This window comes from Kogia breviceps, chromosome 14 (assembly GCF_026419965.1).
Source record: "Kogia breviceps isolate mKogBre1 chromosome 14, mKogBre1 haplotype 1, whole genome shotgun sequence".
Lineage (NCBI taxonomy): Eukaryota > Metazoa > Chordata > Mammalia > Artiodactyla > Physeteridae > Kogia > Kogia breviceps.
Genome location: NC_081323.1, coordinates 10,810,619 through 10,827,881, shown reverse-complemented (window position 1 = coordinate 10,827,881; position 17,263 = coordinate 10,810,619). Strand labels below are relative to the sequence as shown.

Genomic DNA, 17,263 nt, shown 5'->3' with positions numbered 1-17,263 from the left:
GCTTTTTTCCGTGTTGTTTTCCAAATGTACATAATTGTTCTTGTAGTGATTTGTAACTCCATTTTCTTTTAACCTTACCCCTGACCAGTGTACAAGATGACCCAACATTTCCTCAAGCTCTGGCAGGGATGATTATTGTATATCCTGCTGCCTTTTAAATGCTGGCCAGTTTTGTTCCTTCCTCCCTCCCCCTCTTTCTCTTTCAACTACCACATAAGAGTCTTAGGTTCTTGGTTTACATTTCATCATCTTTTTCTGTTCAGTACATAATCATTTTAAATTTTAAACTTGTTAGCTAAATTTTAAGCTTTTTAGCTAAATTTAAGCTTGTTAGCTAAATTTTAAGCTTTTTCTTTATTAATAAGCGTTATAGTTTATCTTAAAATTTAACAATATTGGGCTTCCCTGGTGGCGCAGTGGTTGAGGGTCCGCCTGCCGATGCAGGGGACGCGGGTTCGTGCCCCGGTCCGGGAAGATCCCACATGCCGCGGAGCGGCTGGGCCCGTGAGCCATGGCCGCTGAGCCTGCGCATCCGGAGCCAGTGCTCCGCAACGGGAGAAGCCACAGCAGTGAGAGGCCCGCGTACCGCAAAAAAAAAAAAAAAAAAAAAAAAAATTTAACAATATTGAGTATGTGACTTCCCGTGTATTGATTATATAAACAGATAAATATAATAAAATATTTTCCTAAGGTTTTTGTAGTAAATTATATTGTTTCATTAACTAGTATAGATAAAGAATACAGCATTGCTTTCAACTTGAAAGACATTGAACTTCTGACTTTGATAATTTGTGTATTTCTCAGAGTATATACTTTGTTATACAGAAATTTTATATTCTCATTTATAATGAGATTTATGAATAACGAAATTTGTTCAACACATGTTATTTTGAAGAGTTGGTTGCTAAAATTTTAGTCTAGCCACCCCTCCCCCCCATTTCTATATATATCTCCCTATTCAGTGGTGACTGCTGCAAGGGTTCCAGGAAATGTACACCCTGTATGTTCACTTATTGCATTTTAAATTATTGCCTTTACTGTACTTCTGCATTTCCCTTCAGTCTAGCTCTATCTATTTCTGAGAGCCAGTAGCTTCCATAAAGTACTAGATAACGGCCGGAACAATCAAATTAGGCAGCCATTTGTAAAATGGGGGTGCGGGGGAGCATAGGAGATGCTGAAGGTGCTAAGGGACTTGTAGGTCACTGCAGTTCTAGCAAATAAAAGGTACCACTGGAGTTTTTTCTTCCTTTAGACTTTTTAAACAGATGGCTGTCCGAACCATCTAAAAATAACCCTTTTTGCTTTGAATCCACGTTTTAGTAACTCTTTTGGTACTCTCTTGTCAGGAGGCCGTGTGACTCAATTGCACAGCAAAATAATAATAATAATAAAATGATTGGAAAGCAGGATTGGACCAGACATTTGCTTAAACATATTCCCTTTCAAGAACATTTCTGTTCCATAAAATGAAGCAGATTGGTATGGAGTTAAGAACTCTTTGAGCTTTGGGGACCTTTGGAATCACCCCTTAATTGCATCACTAGAATGAGGTTGAGTGCCTACTCTGAGGCTGGGCTGGTGCTAGGAGGGGCGAGAGAGGTGAAGGTCTAGGCCCTTCCCAGCAGACTCCCAGCTTTAACAGGATGCTGGCTCCACCTCATCACTCTGGAATAGTTTTAAGAGAAATATGCATTTTATTGTAGAGCCAGTAAGAGACATTCACCCTATTCTGGGACTAAAGAGAAAAAGGTGTTAAAACCAAAATCGCTAGGTTTAACTTAACAAAGTGCTATAAACCTGAAAATATTTCTGCAAGGCTGGATTGGCTTTTATGCCTGTGTGTTTTCAAAAACAGAAATCTCAAGTAAACAATTATCAGCTTTTCACCCAAGTTTGACTTTTTGCCTAATTGGATTTGGGAGGTATTTGAATAATGGATCATGAGCTTTCCTGTAAATACAGAAATTGATTCACTCTGGGCCCTAATTCATTCCAGAATTACCAGAGCTTTATAAGCATGTTACATCCCTTTGTACTCACTGGGAGGTCATCTGTTATCCTGTTAAGTGAGTGTGGGAAGATGGGAAATAAAGAACTAGCTTTAGAAGTAGTTCAGGTAATGTCGGTTTCTGCCCTGCTTACGTCCTTGCCTCTTAAGATTTCCACTTCAGATGTCTTGTTTAAACTTTATCAAGTATTTTTTAGCCCAGCCAAATCATAATTTTGGAAGAACTTGCTTTTTTCCTCTCATGAAAATGTTTCACTATGGAGATGAGTCACATCATTTTGGGTGCCCAGTGCCTATATAAAATGATACAGTGTAATTGAAACCGTTTGCCTGTAAACTTGGACCAAACTTGAGCTGTGCTTCCGTAGCACATCATCAGATTTATTCTCCAAGAGAGCATGAACGTTTGATGTCCATTACATGTGATGTTTCATTCTATGACATTTCTGAAACCTACACTAAGAATAGGAAGTAAGCTTCTAAAAAGCCAGTAAAGAACTGTCTGAGGGAAGGAAATGGATAGGTTATCTATTTGTTGGTGTAGTTAATTTCCCACTGGTAAAATTTCTAAGTTAGTGTGATCCCATCCCTGAAATTATGCGGTACACTTTGAATGATTCTTGAGACGTTCAGTGGGAATTTTTTAGGGGATGCTTCTGGGAATATGTTTCATGGAAAGTTTATTGTTTCCTTTTTGGCTTGGCTCCTCAGTTTACCCAGCATTCATCTTTTCATCATCAGCTTTAAGGCCTTTATTTTATTATGTGTGTGGAAATTTTACATACTTTGGTGGATTATTTAATCTTTGGTCAGAGTAATCAAAGATCTTCTAGGGATACTTCATGCTTGGGATGAAAATCTCCTTAAACTTGTTCATTAGTCAGGGATCTGCTTTTTCTACAGCTGTTAGAAGGTTAGCTTACCTTTGATACAGTTTTAGAATACAGAAATCTTGTTTTGCTGTAGTTCTGTAAAGTTTTGTGGTACAGTGGTTTGCTTTCTTCTAAACCACTATTGGTAGTTACTTTTAATTTTAAAGGTACTTTATCACTCCTCAATTTTAAGACTCTAATCCTGGCATTTTATTTTACTGAATGAAATGTAAACATTTGTATTCAAAGCATGCATATATTTCCCATATGCCATTCTAAAATAGAGAAACACTTACACTGGGTATATTTTATTATTTGTAAATTATACCTCAAAGCTGGTCAGAAAAACTAATTGAAATACATACTTAAGATCTGTGCATTTTGCTCTATGAGTATACCTTAATTTTAGAATCTCTTTTTTAAAAAGTATTGTGTGAATAACTCCTATTTTTATTAGGTATCTCCAAGTTTTGCTGTGTTCTCTCTCACCAAAAAAGTACAGATTAATAAATCCTTTGGCTGAATAAAATCAATTGCACACTGTTGTTGCTACTTTGGCCCGTATTTCCTCAGAATGAATACTTGTTAGTTCAGTGGTTTATCCATGTCAGTGATTTCTTCCATCTTCATCCAGTCACACCAGCTGGACTGGTCAGATTATTTCACATCACAAGGCCAAATTCGTACCTTTTGCTAAACACTTCCAAATAACACGTAGAATAAGAAATTTAAAACTGAGATTTATTTTCCTTCAAGTCATTTTTCTATGTTGTGTAGCATTTCCCTGAAAGCTTAATCTCATCCATAAATGATGTGATGGCTAAGTTACTACTGGACTAATTTGTTTAATCCCAAGTGGGTTTATAATATATCATCATAGCTTTAAATTGTTATCTCATTTCTAGTATGAGTCAAAAACTCCTCCTTGTCATTTTGTAGTTTTTTTTAATAAGTAGAATAGCAGAATGTGGGCATTCTTTTTTTTTGAATCCAAGTTGAATGTATACATGGTTTAAGAACTTAAATAATACTATGATAAGCTTATAATGAAATCCAGTTACTTGCTTCCCGTACCTCCCTGTTCCCCCCATCTTTCTCTTCATGGATGACTATTTTGAACTTTTCGAGCTGCTGACTCTAGCTTGTATTTATTTCCGCATTTCTAAGGAAAATGTTTATCTTTGGATTCATTGATTTAGATCTTTACTAAGGTATAGGATTTCTTTTTTTTTTTTTTTTTTTTTTTTGCGGTATGCGGGCCTCTCACTGTTGTGGCCTCTCCCATTGCGGAGCACAGGCTCCGGATGCACAGGCTCAGCGGCCATGGCTCACGGGCCCAGTCGCTCCGCGGCACGTGGGATCCTCCCGGACCAGGGCACGAACCCGTGTCTCCTGCATCGGCAGGCGGACTCCCAACCACTGCGCCACCAGGGAAGCCCATGGATTTCATTTTTTAAACAGCCATTCCTTCTGCTTTCCCACTTTGCTTCCCCTCCCCCATTCTCCCAGTATGTTATACTTTTTGGTTAAAACCATCTTCATCGTGTACATGATTTGCCTATGCACATAGTCACAGATAGTGCTGTACTGTACTGTTTCCTTTTTAATAGATTTTCCTGTAGTTAATACTTTCCTGCCTTTTTTTCATCTGTAGAGTTTTCTTTCTACCTGTTGCTAATTCTTCCCATAGCTTCTGGTAGCCTCTCAGAACACTTTTCCACAAGCTGTCAGTGCTATGCAATAGAAATACAACGCAACCCATATGTGTAATTCTGCTTTTTCTGGTAGCCACAGTAAGAAAGAGAAAAGGAAGCAGATGAAAGTAGTAGTATAGTTTGCATAATCCAATATGTTCAAAACGTTATTTCAACCAATAGTCAGTATTTCAAATATCTGAAATACCTTACTTTCTTTTTTTAGCACTAAGTCATCAAACTCGGATGTGTATTTTTACACGTGCACAACATCTCTTTTCAGGCTGGCCGCATCTCAAGTGCTCTCAATAGTTGCGTGCGGCTCGTGGCTGCTGGGCTGCTGTTTCGGACAGAGCAGTTTCAGGTGATTCCTCAGCTTCAGATTTGGTCTTGGAGGCGTCCCTACTGGGGACCTCTGTTCTTTGGTCTGGGCCGCTGGGTCTGTAGGCTGCCACACAGCTACCATTTTGAGACTTCTTTGCTTTGCTTCTCAGTTGGATTCCCTGCTTTCTGGACTTCAGGTTTCTCATTTCCCTTTGGTGGTCTCGTTCGGTCGCGGTTGGTACAGGGGTTGGTACAGGGGACAAAGGCATGTTGTTGACACATCTGCCTCTTGAGTCATTCTGGGCCAATCCGGCTGCTTTTGCCTCCGAGGGTTGGTACGCAGTTGTCATCCTGGGGCCTCCCCCGCCACAGCTTTTGTGGAAATTTCCTGTGCCTTTGCTCTTGTGTTGGATCCTTCCCCCTGACCCCCGTCCCGTATATCTTACATCTTTCTCTTTCTTGGTTTATTTCCTCACTCAGGTGGGAGACATGCTCCAGTGGATTGCTGCAGCAAGGGAGCAGGGGTGGTAAAGTTTTTGAGACCTTACATATATGAAATGTTTTTCTTGTCCCTTCTCACTTGATTATTGGGCTGTGTATAGAATTCTAAGTTGGACATCATTTTTCTTCAGAATTTTGAAAGCATTGCGCCATTGCCCTTCAGCTTTCAGTGTTCTTGCAGAATCTGACCACCTTACCTCTTGAAAGTGAACTATTTTTTCTCCCTGGGAACTTACAGAATGTTCTTTCTGTCTGCAGGATTCTGGAATTGCAAATTAGTGTGCCTCAGTATGGGTCTGTTTTTATCATTTTGATGAGCACTTGGTGTGTCTGGGAGATTTCCTTGAACTTTTTTTTTTTTTGCGGTACGCGGGCCTCTCACTGTTGTGGCCTCTCCCGTTGCGGAGAACAGGCTCGGGGTGCGGACGCCAGGCTCAGCGGCCATGGCTCACGGGCCCAGCTGCTCTGCGGCATGTGGGATCCTCCCGGGCCGGGACACGAACCCGTGTCCCCTGCATTGGCAGGCGGACTCTCAACCACTGCGCCACCAGGGAAGCCCTGAACTATTTTTTAATGTATTCTTTTCGTATATTTTGTTTTGCTTAATTTTCCATTATTGTTATTTATTTATTTATTTAGGCTTTGCCTTCTGAAAAGGTAGGATTTCTCATACCTTTATCTTATGACTCTTCAGTTAAGCTTATCATTTCTGCCATTTTGTTTTTAAGTTGCAAGAGACATTTTTATTGTATACAACATCCTGTTCTTAATCCATGGATACAGTATCTTATCTGAGTATATTAATAATGTACATATTTTAAGCTTTCATTTCTCTGCAGTTTATTTCCTCTAAGGGGCTTTTTTTTTTTTTTTTTTTTTTTTTGCCTGTTTTGTTTTTCTTTTAAATCTCTTGTATCAGAGGCTTTCTCTCCTCTGACATCTTGTAATCAGTAGTGTGTGCATGATGAAGAATAGGGGCTTACAGGGTCTACAGCGAGCTCTGAGCAGGTGTAAGGCGCTTATCAGCACAGATCTGGCCACTGGGCCTCTAGGTGCAGGTAGGCTGTTATTTCCATACCCCCATAATGGCATCTCTTGGTCTTTCCTCTTGTCTGCTCAGATCATCTAAAGAGCATTCTGCCCCCTGATTTACATCTTCCAGAAGATAACTCTCCAGATTTCTGCAGAGCTGTGAGGCAGCAGTCACCCAGCAGCACGGAAGGGACGGTGGGAGGGGATGCTGCTCCCCTCAGGCAGCCCTGTCCCACTCCCCTGCGGTGAATCCCACCCCTCCTTCCAGAGAAGCACACTTTCTGCACCTTTGGAAGGTTCTGTGCTGGAAATCAGGATGGTTCTCTGCTTTCCCCACTGCTGGCTTGTAATTGAGCTTTCTCAGGCCTGCCAACCATTAGTCAGTTTGATTTCCAGCTTCCAAAATTGCGTTGCTATTATCTGCTCTCCTGTTCTCTCACAGTGGGTTCGTCTTTTTTTTTTTTTAAGTTGTAATAGACTATGCATAACATACAATTTACCACTATAACCATTTTTAGGTGTACATTTTAGTGGCATTAAGTACATTCCCATTGTTGGATGAGCTTTTCTTGTAATAATATATAGTAAAATACAGACTTAAAGGAAAAGACTTTTAAATAGGATTATAGGGGTGTTGATTTAGGGGAGCAAAATTAAATGTGTGTGATCCATCTAGCAGGAGGCATAATGTGCGTCTTCTGGTAGTCCAGGCACTTGCTCTTTCTGACAGTTTGGTGTAATGGGATTTGTTTACCATCTCCTAGGAAAGCATTTGAATAGTTTGTTGGCATAAAAGGGCGTTTTATCTGCTCTTGATAACTGTAGCTTTACAAAAGGTTACAGATGGAACACCCAGATCTTGGAAGGCTCTCCAAGATCTGGCCTGTACCCACCTGCGTGCCCAGGCCTGGTGTTCCTCCCACCGGCCCACTCACTGTTCCTGCGTAAGACGTGAACTCCAGCCCCCATGCCTTTGCTGTGCTGGGGATTCCTGAATGAAACGTGCCCGCCGCGCACCCCCCCATCTTCCTGCCCTCTTCCACATCTTTCCAGCTCCCAGCCCCATGCCACTCCCCCCAACCCCAGTTGTCCTTCTGTTTTCCTCTCATGACCTTGCACATGCCTCTGAATTAGCACCTTGCATTTCCCACACTGTGTGTCTCCCTTTGATGTCCGTTTCTGTGCTGAGTCTTCCTCAGTGCCCGGCACAGGGCCCATGCTCAGTTAACTATCTAGATGAATTCCTGATGCCAGAGATTTCAAGACAGAACTCTTTATCCTTTTTTTGTAGGATATCCGACACGAAGCCAGTGACTTCCCGTGTAGAGTGGCCAAGCTTCCTAAGAACAAAAACCGAAACAGGTACAGAGATGTCAGTCCCTGTAAGTATTCACATCACCGTTACTCTGCTTCCATTGCGTCGGCTCTTATTCAGCTGCAGGACCTCTCACTCAGGACTCCTTTAGCCCCGGGGTTTGGTGATAAGTTGATAGTTTATGACTTGATTGTTTCCTATAATAAAGGCATTAGAGACTTATAGTAATGGTTCATTTTTCCACCCTTGTAGAAGGGGTAAGGTTTCAGTTCCTGGAAAATTCAGCTAAGTTCAAAGCACTTTGTTTCGCTTTGACTATTTTAATGATGAATCATTTTCCTACCAGCTGAAGCAGGGTATAGCAGGCATAATATAACCACTTCTGGGTGACTCAGCAAAAGTCTTATTCGATCCCAAGCATTGTATTGAACTGCTAACGAGGCCCTGCGCAGGCATTAAAGGATGGGAGCAGTTCACCCCCTCAACTAAAGCCTTAGTCAGCTCTGCTTGTTGACCCCACCCCCTGCTGCCGTCATCATTTTTCGAGCTCTTTCCTGCCATTAGCTCTCAGTGTGCCTGCTGGCAGCCTCCTCTGCCTTCTGAGTAACTGGCTCTCAGTCCGCTGATATCTCGAAAGTAAGAAACCAAATATGTTAGAATTTGTATAAAGTAACAAAACCTGGAGGGGAGTGAAGGACGTGAACTTTGCCACCTCCTCTAGGCTACAGAGAACCTTCTGGCTCACCTCCACGTGGCCATTGCCAATCGGTGAGGGCTGTGGCTGCCAGCAGCTCTCCCGGCACTGCTCTCTGCCAGGGACATTGAAGATGCAGCCGGTCAGTCCCCAGCCAGGCACTTCCCGCCGGCCTGCCAAAGCTCATTGCCCTCCCGCCCTGAACTGTGCAGTGCCCAGGTCCCTGGGAGGGGCGCGAAGTCGGACCCCCGTTGGCACAGAGCAGTCTGCCTCCAACGGCTGCCATGGTCCCTGCCCCTCAGAGCTGCGTGGCCTTGGGCCGGTTGCCCTCTGCTTTGATCGTCAGTCAAACAACAGGAGTCAACACAGATCTCAGGATCATGCGAAGATGAATTAAGTCACATCAGCCGCTTAGCCCAGTGTCTCACTCATGAATGTTGGCTGCGGTTGAGATGGTCACTAACTGAAGGTGCTTGCCAGGAACATCTGAAGTGCGGGTCTAGGTCAAGTGACACATGATTTTGCCCCAATGCCCAATACTCTTGATTGAGCATGTCTAAGCTGTGGCACCTCGTAGGCTTTATTTAAAAATAATACTAACAGCCTCTCCTCAGGTGATGCTGCCGTGAGGCCCTGGCCAGCCACCCTGAGCTGGAGAGAACCATCACTGTCCGCACCTTTCACACGGTGTGGCCATGCCCTTGGTCTCTAGCCTTTGCTGTACTTGCTCTGGATTAGGCAGTAATGTTGTCTTTAATATTCCTTTTCTGCATTTTTGACCAAGGCTCATCTAAATGGTTTTATGAACCAGTTTTACAGAGAAAAAAACAGCATTTAAAATATTCTTCCAGAGATACAATTCCCAAACTTTATCACCCTCACCCAATCTTACTCCTTATATTTTGCTTTTTCTCCCCTACCTCTATTCTTCAGTAGAAAAGGTAATTTTCTTTTAAGGTTATGGAGGAAATGGGGAGAATGTGTCAAGGTGGAAGGTGGAAGCTCTGGGGGCTGGGTGTTATCTTCCATTTGGCAGGTGAAAAACCCAGCACTCGGTGAATAAGTTGTTTGCCCAAGGTCACCACCCAGTGCTGTTTGGATCCACTCACATAACCACCAGTGCCGGTCATAATTTTGTTTTGAGATCTCTTATCTCCGTGACCCACTTAAATATTACCCAAGTATTTCAGTTTGTATTAACCCTCTGTGATGAGAAACATTATTCCAAACAGTGGCTAATTTCCTAAAACATCTCTTTGGAATCCTTTCGAATTAGAAGCCCCAAACCACTTATCCCCATTAACTTTTCCTTTCCCACGGGGCAGGGGGAGAACTATTTATGGATGGTCACCTGAGTTTACCGTCCATTGTGTTGTACCAGAAATAAAAATACCCACCTGCTCTTGTTAGCTGCACTAGCAGGATAAGGAAGGTGGCCCTCAGGGAAAGATGGCTTTTGTGATAAAGTTATGGTAAAGGGGAAAAAAAAGGGGCTGTGCTTTTTCAGTAACCTGGGCAGACCTTCCAAATGCAAGCTTATTTTTAAAAACTCTTCTGAAAGTTACATTTAATAGACTTCCAGTGTTTTGGATTCAGAGTTTATTTTTTCCAGTTAAACTCTCTTTTAAGTGTCTTTGATCATGAGATTTATGTTATACTTGAACTTTGAAAAAAAACAACCTCGTATCAAGGAATTCAAGGTATGACTTTTCACACTGTTGTATACTTAGGCCACTTAATCTTCGAACCATTAGGCATAGGTGAGGTTGAGGTGTGATCATAAGTCTTATGTACTTAGCTCATTGTACCAACTAGAGCTCCGGGGACTGGGTGGAATCTTTGGTGGATTTTTTTCCCTTTTAAAGATTGAAGCCACTGTGATTTTTACCCTTTAAAAGTATATATTAGGTATCAGAGAACAGATCCCTTGACATCCCCTTTCCCCAGTCTTCCAAGTTGTGGGGACAGTAACAAATATCATAAGACGATATAGCCTAAAAGCAGATTTCCCAAACAGGGCATATTCTGTGTTTTAGTATAGTTTGTCTCTGTTGCTGTTTCATGTTAAGTTTCAAACACTTCCAAAAACCTTTCTGAAAATACTAGTCGTTCCCATATTGATAACTAATCTCAATTGAAACAGCTTGGCCTCAGCCAATGTGAACGCCCTTCGTGCCACCAACTCGCCTTCTTTGCTTTTCCCCATGGGGCGCACTGCCTGCGTGAACATGTGGGTCCTCCAGGACTAACCTCTGAGTTCTGGTTTGCCTTTCAGTTGACCATAGTCGGATTAAACTTCATCAAGAAGATAACGACTATATCAATGCTAGTTTGATAAAAATGGAAGAAGCCCAAAGGAGTTACATTCTCACGCAGGTAAATGGATTGTTTGAATTTGACTCTAATGGTTTTTGCCTTACTTGATGTCAACGTAAGAGTTTCAGAGTGCTGTTGTCTACACCTCAAATAAAATCTGTCACATCTGTTTAGAAGATCAGGTTTTAAACAACCCAAAAAAGCAACAAGGAAGGAAAAAGTCTTCCTTCAGAGATTCAGTCTGGTCGTGACATGAATCTTTTCTGGGAAGTATGGCACTGCTGGGTTTATAGAAAATAGCAATAAAATGCTAGAGTGGCCTGTGGTCTGTTGACAGAGGCAGCAGCTAGAGAAGAGCAGTACCTGTGTTGAGTCCATAAGTGTTCGCCTCAGAGTGTCCAGTGCTGCTCCTGGAAATCTAAGAGGGTTAGCAATAGACGAGGGGTCTTTGTCCAGATGGCCGTTCAGAATTCCTCTCCATGGTGCTCATTCCTGCGGGGGTGGGGGGTGCACGGAGGGGGTAGATTATGTGGACGAGCACGCAGAACCACTTAACTCCCACTGGTTTTTGGCATCTTTATGGGAAAAAAAATCATAAAAGTGGTTTAATAATTGACCTTTTGTGAAACACGTACTGGTGTATGACCCAAAGACCATGGGTATCTGGGAAAGGGGATAAAGGAGTTTCTTTTTAATTAATTTTCTCACGTCTTAATCTGTTACCTGTAAATTGGTCTAAACAGTCTAAGTTTCTCTCTCTTTCTTTAATGCTAATTTTTGTTTTTTCATTGCGTATCAGTTTTTATCAGTAGTATATTGGGTTTGCATTATAGGGTGACTGTGAATGTCATAACTGCTTAATATTTGGAGACTAAAATGACAACGAAGCCAGAAAGTGCAGTGAACAAAGTCTGCTTTGGGGCAGGACGTATCCCTGGTGGCCCTTCTTTACTGACCCTTTTGTCCTGTCCCAGTTCCTTTCCGCACGTGACCACAGTTGGCCCTTGTGCCCCCGAGTCAGTGTATGGAACATCAGTCCCCAGGCTCAGCCATGGTCCTCCCAGCACCTCTGGGGTGGGGATGAGAAGGAGCGAGACCTTGGTGGTGGCAGGCTGGCGGGAAGAGGTTGAGGCAAAAGTGGCTTCTTGGGAACTTCTCCTTTTAGAAGTAGTCAAGTTTCTTACTTACTAATTTCAGCCATTCAGCTTTGGTGCAGGGTCAGGAAGCCCAAAGCAAAGATAGGGTCTGTAAAGTCACATGGAGCATTAGAAATCACCATGGAAACTTCTGCACCGATGTCCTCCCCACCCCTGTGCCCTAGTGCTTCCTCGGCACATCTGAAGGTCTGCCTGTCTGTCAGTTTGTACCATGGTTATATCCAACTGCTTACATGGTCTCCCTCTGCCCTGAGATTTACATACGGGATTGAAGCAGCCTGACCCCAAAGTTACATCCCTAGACAATATGACTGAAATATTTTCCAAGCCACAAAACCGAAAAAACTCTGCCCGTTTTTTATTTTTATGTTGTTCATTATGCAAATAATGCAAGGCTATAGTCTCATTTTTTTTTAAGTGTAGAGAATAATGTCACAGATGCTGGCCTTCATGTCCATCTTCAAGTGTTGGCTGAGTTTGGCTTGTATCCTTTCAGACCTTATAGGATTTTTAATCCCTCAGACCCATTCTAAACTGAGGTGAAGTATGGGGGCAGGGGAGTAACAAGAGCCACTGCTCTGGGGACCTGGCAATAGGGTCCTCATGCCCAGCCATGGGACCCCTGATTCCTACCTGCCTGGAGCCGTTTTTCTGTCATTTGGCTGGAAGGGGTTACCATGGAATCGGCTATTGTCTGAGACTCTGTAAGGAGCCAGGATTTGTCAGGTTTAGGCAGCAAATCCCAGATAAGTTCAGGGAAGGAAGCGAGAGGGCACCGAGGGCTCTGTGGTCGAGGGAAGCGCAGTGAGACTTAAAGGGAGAAGATGTCAAGACTGAGGAGATTTTGGATGAAAGTGAATGGAAACCATTTTAGAAGAAGTGGTGCTGGCCAGAGGAGGTGACATGCTCTGTCGTGCAGGTGATAGGTGATGTCCCTTCCAGGCAGCACTAAAAATTGAGGCAAACTCGAAGCATTCATACCCTATATCCAGTAAACATCTGTGCCCATTGCCAGGGGGGCTGGAGTGAGACAGGCCCCGGTGACACCATACCCCTTGAGCCACCTGCCTGACCATTTGTGTGTCCACATCTCATGTTCCTTGGTCCAAGGATGAAGGCTGTCTGTGGTCAGGTTAACCATTATTAACAGTAATAATAATCGGTACATTTTATCGGGTGTTTACTGTATTCCAGGTACTGTGGTAAGGCCTAATAAGTATTGATATATGAACATAGTTAATCTTCACAACCCTGTGAATAGGTGGAGAAACTGAGGCAAGGAGAGGTGGGGTGACTTGTCCGAGGTCACACAGATAGTAAGTGATTGGAGCCGGGACCAAGCCGTCAGAAGCGTCCCTGTTGACCCCTTCCCCACACTACCTCTCTCCTGCAGCCAGGAGTTTTATTCACTATACCACCCGCCCTAAGGCATGGTTCTCAGTGGAGCCCCTCAGCTGGCCAGCCCAAACCAGAAAGCAGAATCTGTGTTTTCTCTCCTCCATCGCTCAGCTCTGAACCAGCCCTGAGGTGCAGAAATGACCTTTCACCGCGTGGTAGGAAATAGAATTGTGGTTACCACTAGGCAGGGAGAGGCGGGTCCCTGTCCCAGCCATGGCCACGACGCTGCCTGAGGGCCCTGTCATCCACTCACCGCCAACAGTGAGCTTGCACTGGAACGTGTTTGTGTGTAAAATGCATACACTGTGCATTGTGTGTTTGCAGGGCCCTTTGCCCAATACCTGCGGTCACTTTTGGGAGATGGTGTGGGAGCAGAAAAGCAGGGGCGTTGTCATGCTCAACAGAGTGATGGAGAAAGGCTCGGTAAGTCATAGACTGGTCCACTGCATCGCTGCCCGGGTGGCCAGTCCACAAAGTCGACATCTGTCTGTGTTTATTTCCTTGAGTTGCTTTTATATTTCTATTAGAAAAACATAAAGAAGCAGTATACAAATACATGTTTATTGTGAACAAGTCAGATACGTAGGTGAATTTAAAAGAGGGAAAAAAGTCAAACTGCCCTTGACCTATTCTCCACCCTGCCCCCATCAGTCAGTCCAGTGTGTGATGCGTGTGTCCTGCTTTCCTCTCACCTGTCAGTCTCTCTCGTGCTTTGTGTGCTGCTGTGCTTGCCTTGTGGAGCTGTGTAAGCAGAGTTTTATTTTGAAAAGCAAGTTCCTACTGTATCTTCATCATATTTGCTTTTTCTGGCTGGTAAAAGCATGCCTCTCTGCACCTGAGCTGTGGGAGCAGCTGGACCCTGGGTTCGCCTCCCAAAAATCCCCCGATGCTTGGCTCCTGGCCACACCTCTTTAATGTGGACGTTGTCTGCTTGGGCTCCACTTCACGGTGTGTGTTCCTTTCTTCCAAGTTCTTTGCAATGTGGACTCGAGGTGTGCGTTTGTTCAGGCCACCTCCTGCCCTTCGACGGCTCTCCTCAGTCTCTCCTGCGTCCTGTATTCCGAATGATCTTTCTAAAGCCAGTCTCACCACACCTCTTCACAGCTGAAACTCTTCTGGGGCTCCCCCTGCCTCCCAGGATATGCATAATGTGGCTACCGGACCGGGTATGGTTGGGCTCTAGTTAACCTGGACCCCCAGCCCCACCTTCCATCTCCTGACTCCAGCCAGGACAAACGTTTATTTATTTTATTAAATTGCTCTTTTTTAAGTTTCTTGCCAGTTCTCTGGGCTAATGATCCGAATCACACTCGCCCCACTTCCCGGCATCCCACGTTGCTTCCCTTGCGGCCGCGGTGGCTGTACTCTTCCTCCCCACACGTCTTCGAAGTAGGGAATAGATGCCGCATCCCCGCCCCCCTGGCTCCCGCCCGCTTCCCGCGACACTCACGGCCAGCACCGCCACCGCCCCGCTGGGGCCCCGCAGCCTCAGAGGTGGAGGCCCCGGAGCCCCCGGGAGGAGGTGGGCTGAGGAGCATGGAGACCGGTAGGAGCGTGTGGCCCAGGCCTGGCCAGGTGCTGGCACTGTGCTCTCTGGGGCTCAGCGGGGGCACTGCTGTCGCAGCCGTCCTGGCTGCGTCGGGATGCGGCCATGGCTTGCCAGGAGAACATGAAGGCTCCGGAGACGCCACCCCTCTGAAGAAAGCACAGTCGTGGCCCTAAAGGGAAGAAATAACAAGTGCAAAGAAGTAACACATCAAAGGAAACGTGAGCAGTGAAAACCTAAAGCAGTAAAGCACTCGCCACAAAGCCTCTTCCCTCCCCTACCCGGAAAGGAATGGTCTTGGTTACAACAAATGGCCTTCTTACGACAGCACATGTTTAAAATCATATTTTTGCCTCTGCCTTCTTTTCTTGAAAGAGAGTATTTATTCGCTCCACAGTCACAGGTGTAAAGAGCTTACCTGGGTGTTCAGTTGATGCAGTAATGTTTCTTGTCTTAGAAAAAAATTTTTACAGTGAGAGTGGTTTTTGATTTTCTCTGCAGTGGCTTGATTAATAAAATGTGAAGTTGCAAATGTGAAGCAAACCCTCACCCATCACCACTCTTGTCAGCAATTTTGAGTAAAGAAACAAAACACGAGGTTCCCGCAACACACGCACTCCGCAAAGGGAAGTGAAACACGGTGGCCGGTGCAGGTGCTGAGCACAGATGACCCTTCGGGGTCTTCTAGCCTCAGCGCTGCTGACGTTTGGGCCAGATCGCTCTCTGTCATGGGGGGCCGGCCTGCGCGTTGGAGGGTGTTTAGCAGGATCCCTGGTCTCTGCCCACTGGATGCCAGTATCACCCCCACCCCAGGTTGAAGCCATCAGAAATGTCCCCAGACATTGTCCAGTGTCCCCTGGGAGGCAGAATTGCCCTCAGTTGAGAAACACTCTGTGGTCGTATGGAGGGTTGAGAATTTTAAATCATGACTTATTTATTTTAAAATCATCAGATATGGTAGCATTTGCCTTTTATTTGTTACTGAAAGTTCAGGTGAAACCTCTTTGCTATTTGCATGCGGTTTGCTTTAGCTACTGTTGCCATAGGACACAAGGAGTGGTGTCCCTGTACTGCAGTCACATGTTCGTCACCAGGCCCTGCTCTTGGTTGTCGCCCACCCAAGGCCGACCATAAATGGACCACAGATCCATGGTGACAACCTTTCCCCTTGGACTGCTATGTTGACCATTAAAAAAAAAAAAAAAAAAGCTAGTTGGTTTTTATTGTAGTTTACTGTGATGATGTGACCAGTAGTCCCTGTTTTCCTTTGCAGCTCTTTTTACTGTGGGTCTTTGGGGCCTGCAGATTGGCTTGGAAAGCAACGTATGGTTTATGGTTATTAAAGTTTCCTTGGGATAAACATTTTTAATTCGGCCTCAATGTTATCACCCCATAAGGGCTGACTGGGGCAAATTATAAGAAATTGCAGTGTCTTGTTTGCTCAACTAATCTAATTATAACTTCTCCACACAGCCCGTGGTAAAAACCAGCTTGCAGAGCGTTTCCGTGTAATGCATATTTGTTTTCTGGTTTCCCTCTTTCACCAAATAGTGGAAGATGTTCTCTCTGTATTTTTGGCAGACCTGCCCGTTACCCTTTTGGGACCCTGTGCTTCCTGGAAAAGCATTGTGCAGAAAATGATTGTGTGTGTTAGACTGTGGTCATCCAAATGGCCAAAGTTCTCATTCATTCAATTTAAAAACTGAGTTTAGACATGATGGGATAGAGTGCATTGTGTGTAGGGGCTGGGCTTGTTGTCTAGGCAGGGGAAGTAGCAAGGCCGTGTTCAACCAGAAACATCGCCCATATCTCTCCCCTGAAATCCCTACCAAAGATGCTGTTTGATTTCAAGTGCTTTCAGGCCCTAGACCCTAGGTTTTGTATCATAGGTGCTTTAGGCTTTGTGCATCTCTCTCGTACTCTGCTTTTAGTTCTCTGTGTTCATTCTTCTTTCAGCCAAATCACGCATCACAGGGTCACCCCAGATGACTTTCATGGATTTTTCTCAAGATGGCGTAGCTCTTTGTTTTAGATGGACCCAAGCAAGGACTCTCTCACACCCGCCTTCATGGTGGTAACAGCAGGTATGACAGATGCCAGCACTTTGGCACTGCCACGTGGCTGTTTGGTGCCAACCCAAGACTTGCCTCAATTTTAACCCTGATGAAGGACTGCTTTCTAATAAAATAAATCTCCTTTTCCAGTCACTATGTATCAACTAAGTAGGATAACAGCAAGTAGTTGATATTGTGCTTATTTTGTTTTGTTTGGTTGCGTATGTTTACAATAAAAATTTCTACAGAAAATGACAGAGAGCAGACGGTGGCATGTTGCTATAGATGCCTAAGAGTTCTTTTAAGAACTCCTATTTTTTAAATAAATATTAACACTTAGTGTGTGCCA

The 17,263-nt window shown here is 44.2% G+C and overlaps 1 protein-coding gene across 4 annotated transcripts in view; it reads left to right on the top strand.

Moving 5' to 3' along the window:
• Window positions 1-17,263, top strand: part of PTPN1 (protein tyrosine phosphatase non-receptor type 1) — a 72,696-nt gene that overhangs the window by 38,071 nt on the left and 17,362 nt on the right. For all 4 annotated transcript variants that reach the window (XR_010836633.1, XM_067013903.1, XM_059036078.2 and 1 more), the window contains 3 exons: window positions 7,726-7,816; window positions 10,719-10,819; window positions 13,639-13,737. Coding sequence is in view for 3 of the 4 variants with exons in the window: in XM_067013903.1 (XP_066870004.1) it covers window positions 7,726-7,816; window positions 10,719-10,819; window positions 13,639-13,737 (291 nt within the window). In the remaining variant the exon portion in view is untranslated. The remainder of the gene's footprint in view (window positions 1-7,725; window positions 7,817-10,718; window positions 10,820-13,638; window positions 13,738-17,263) is intronic.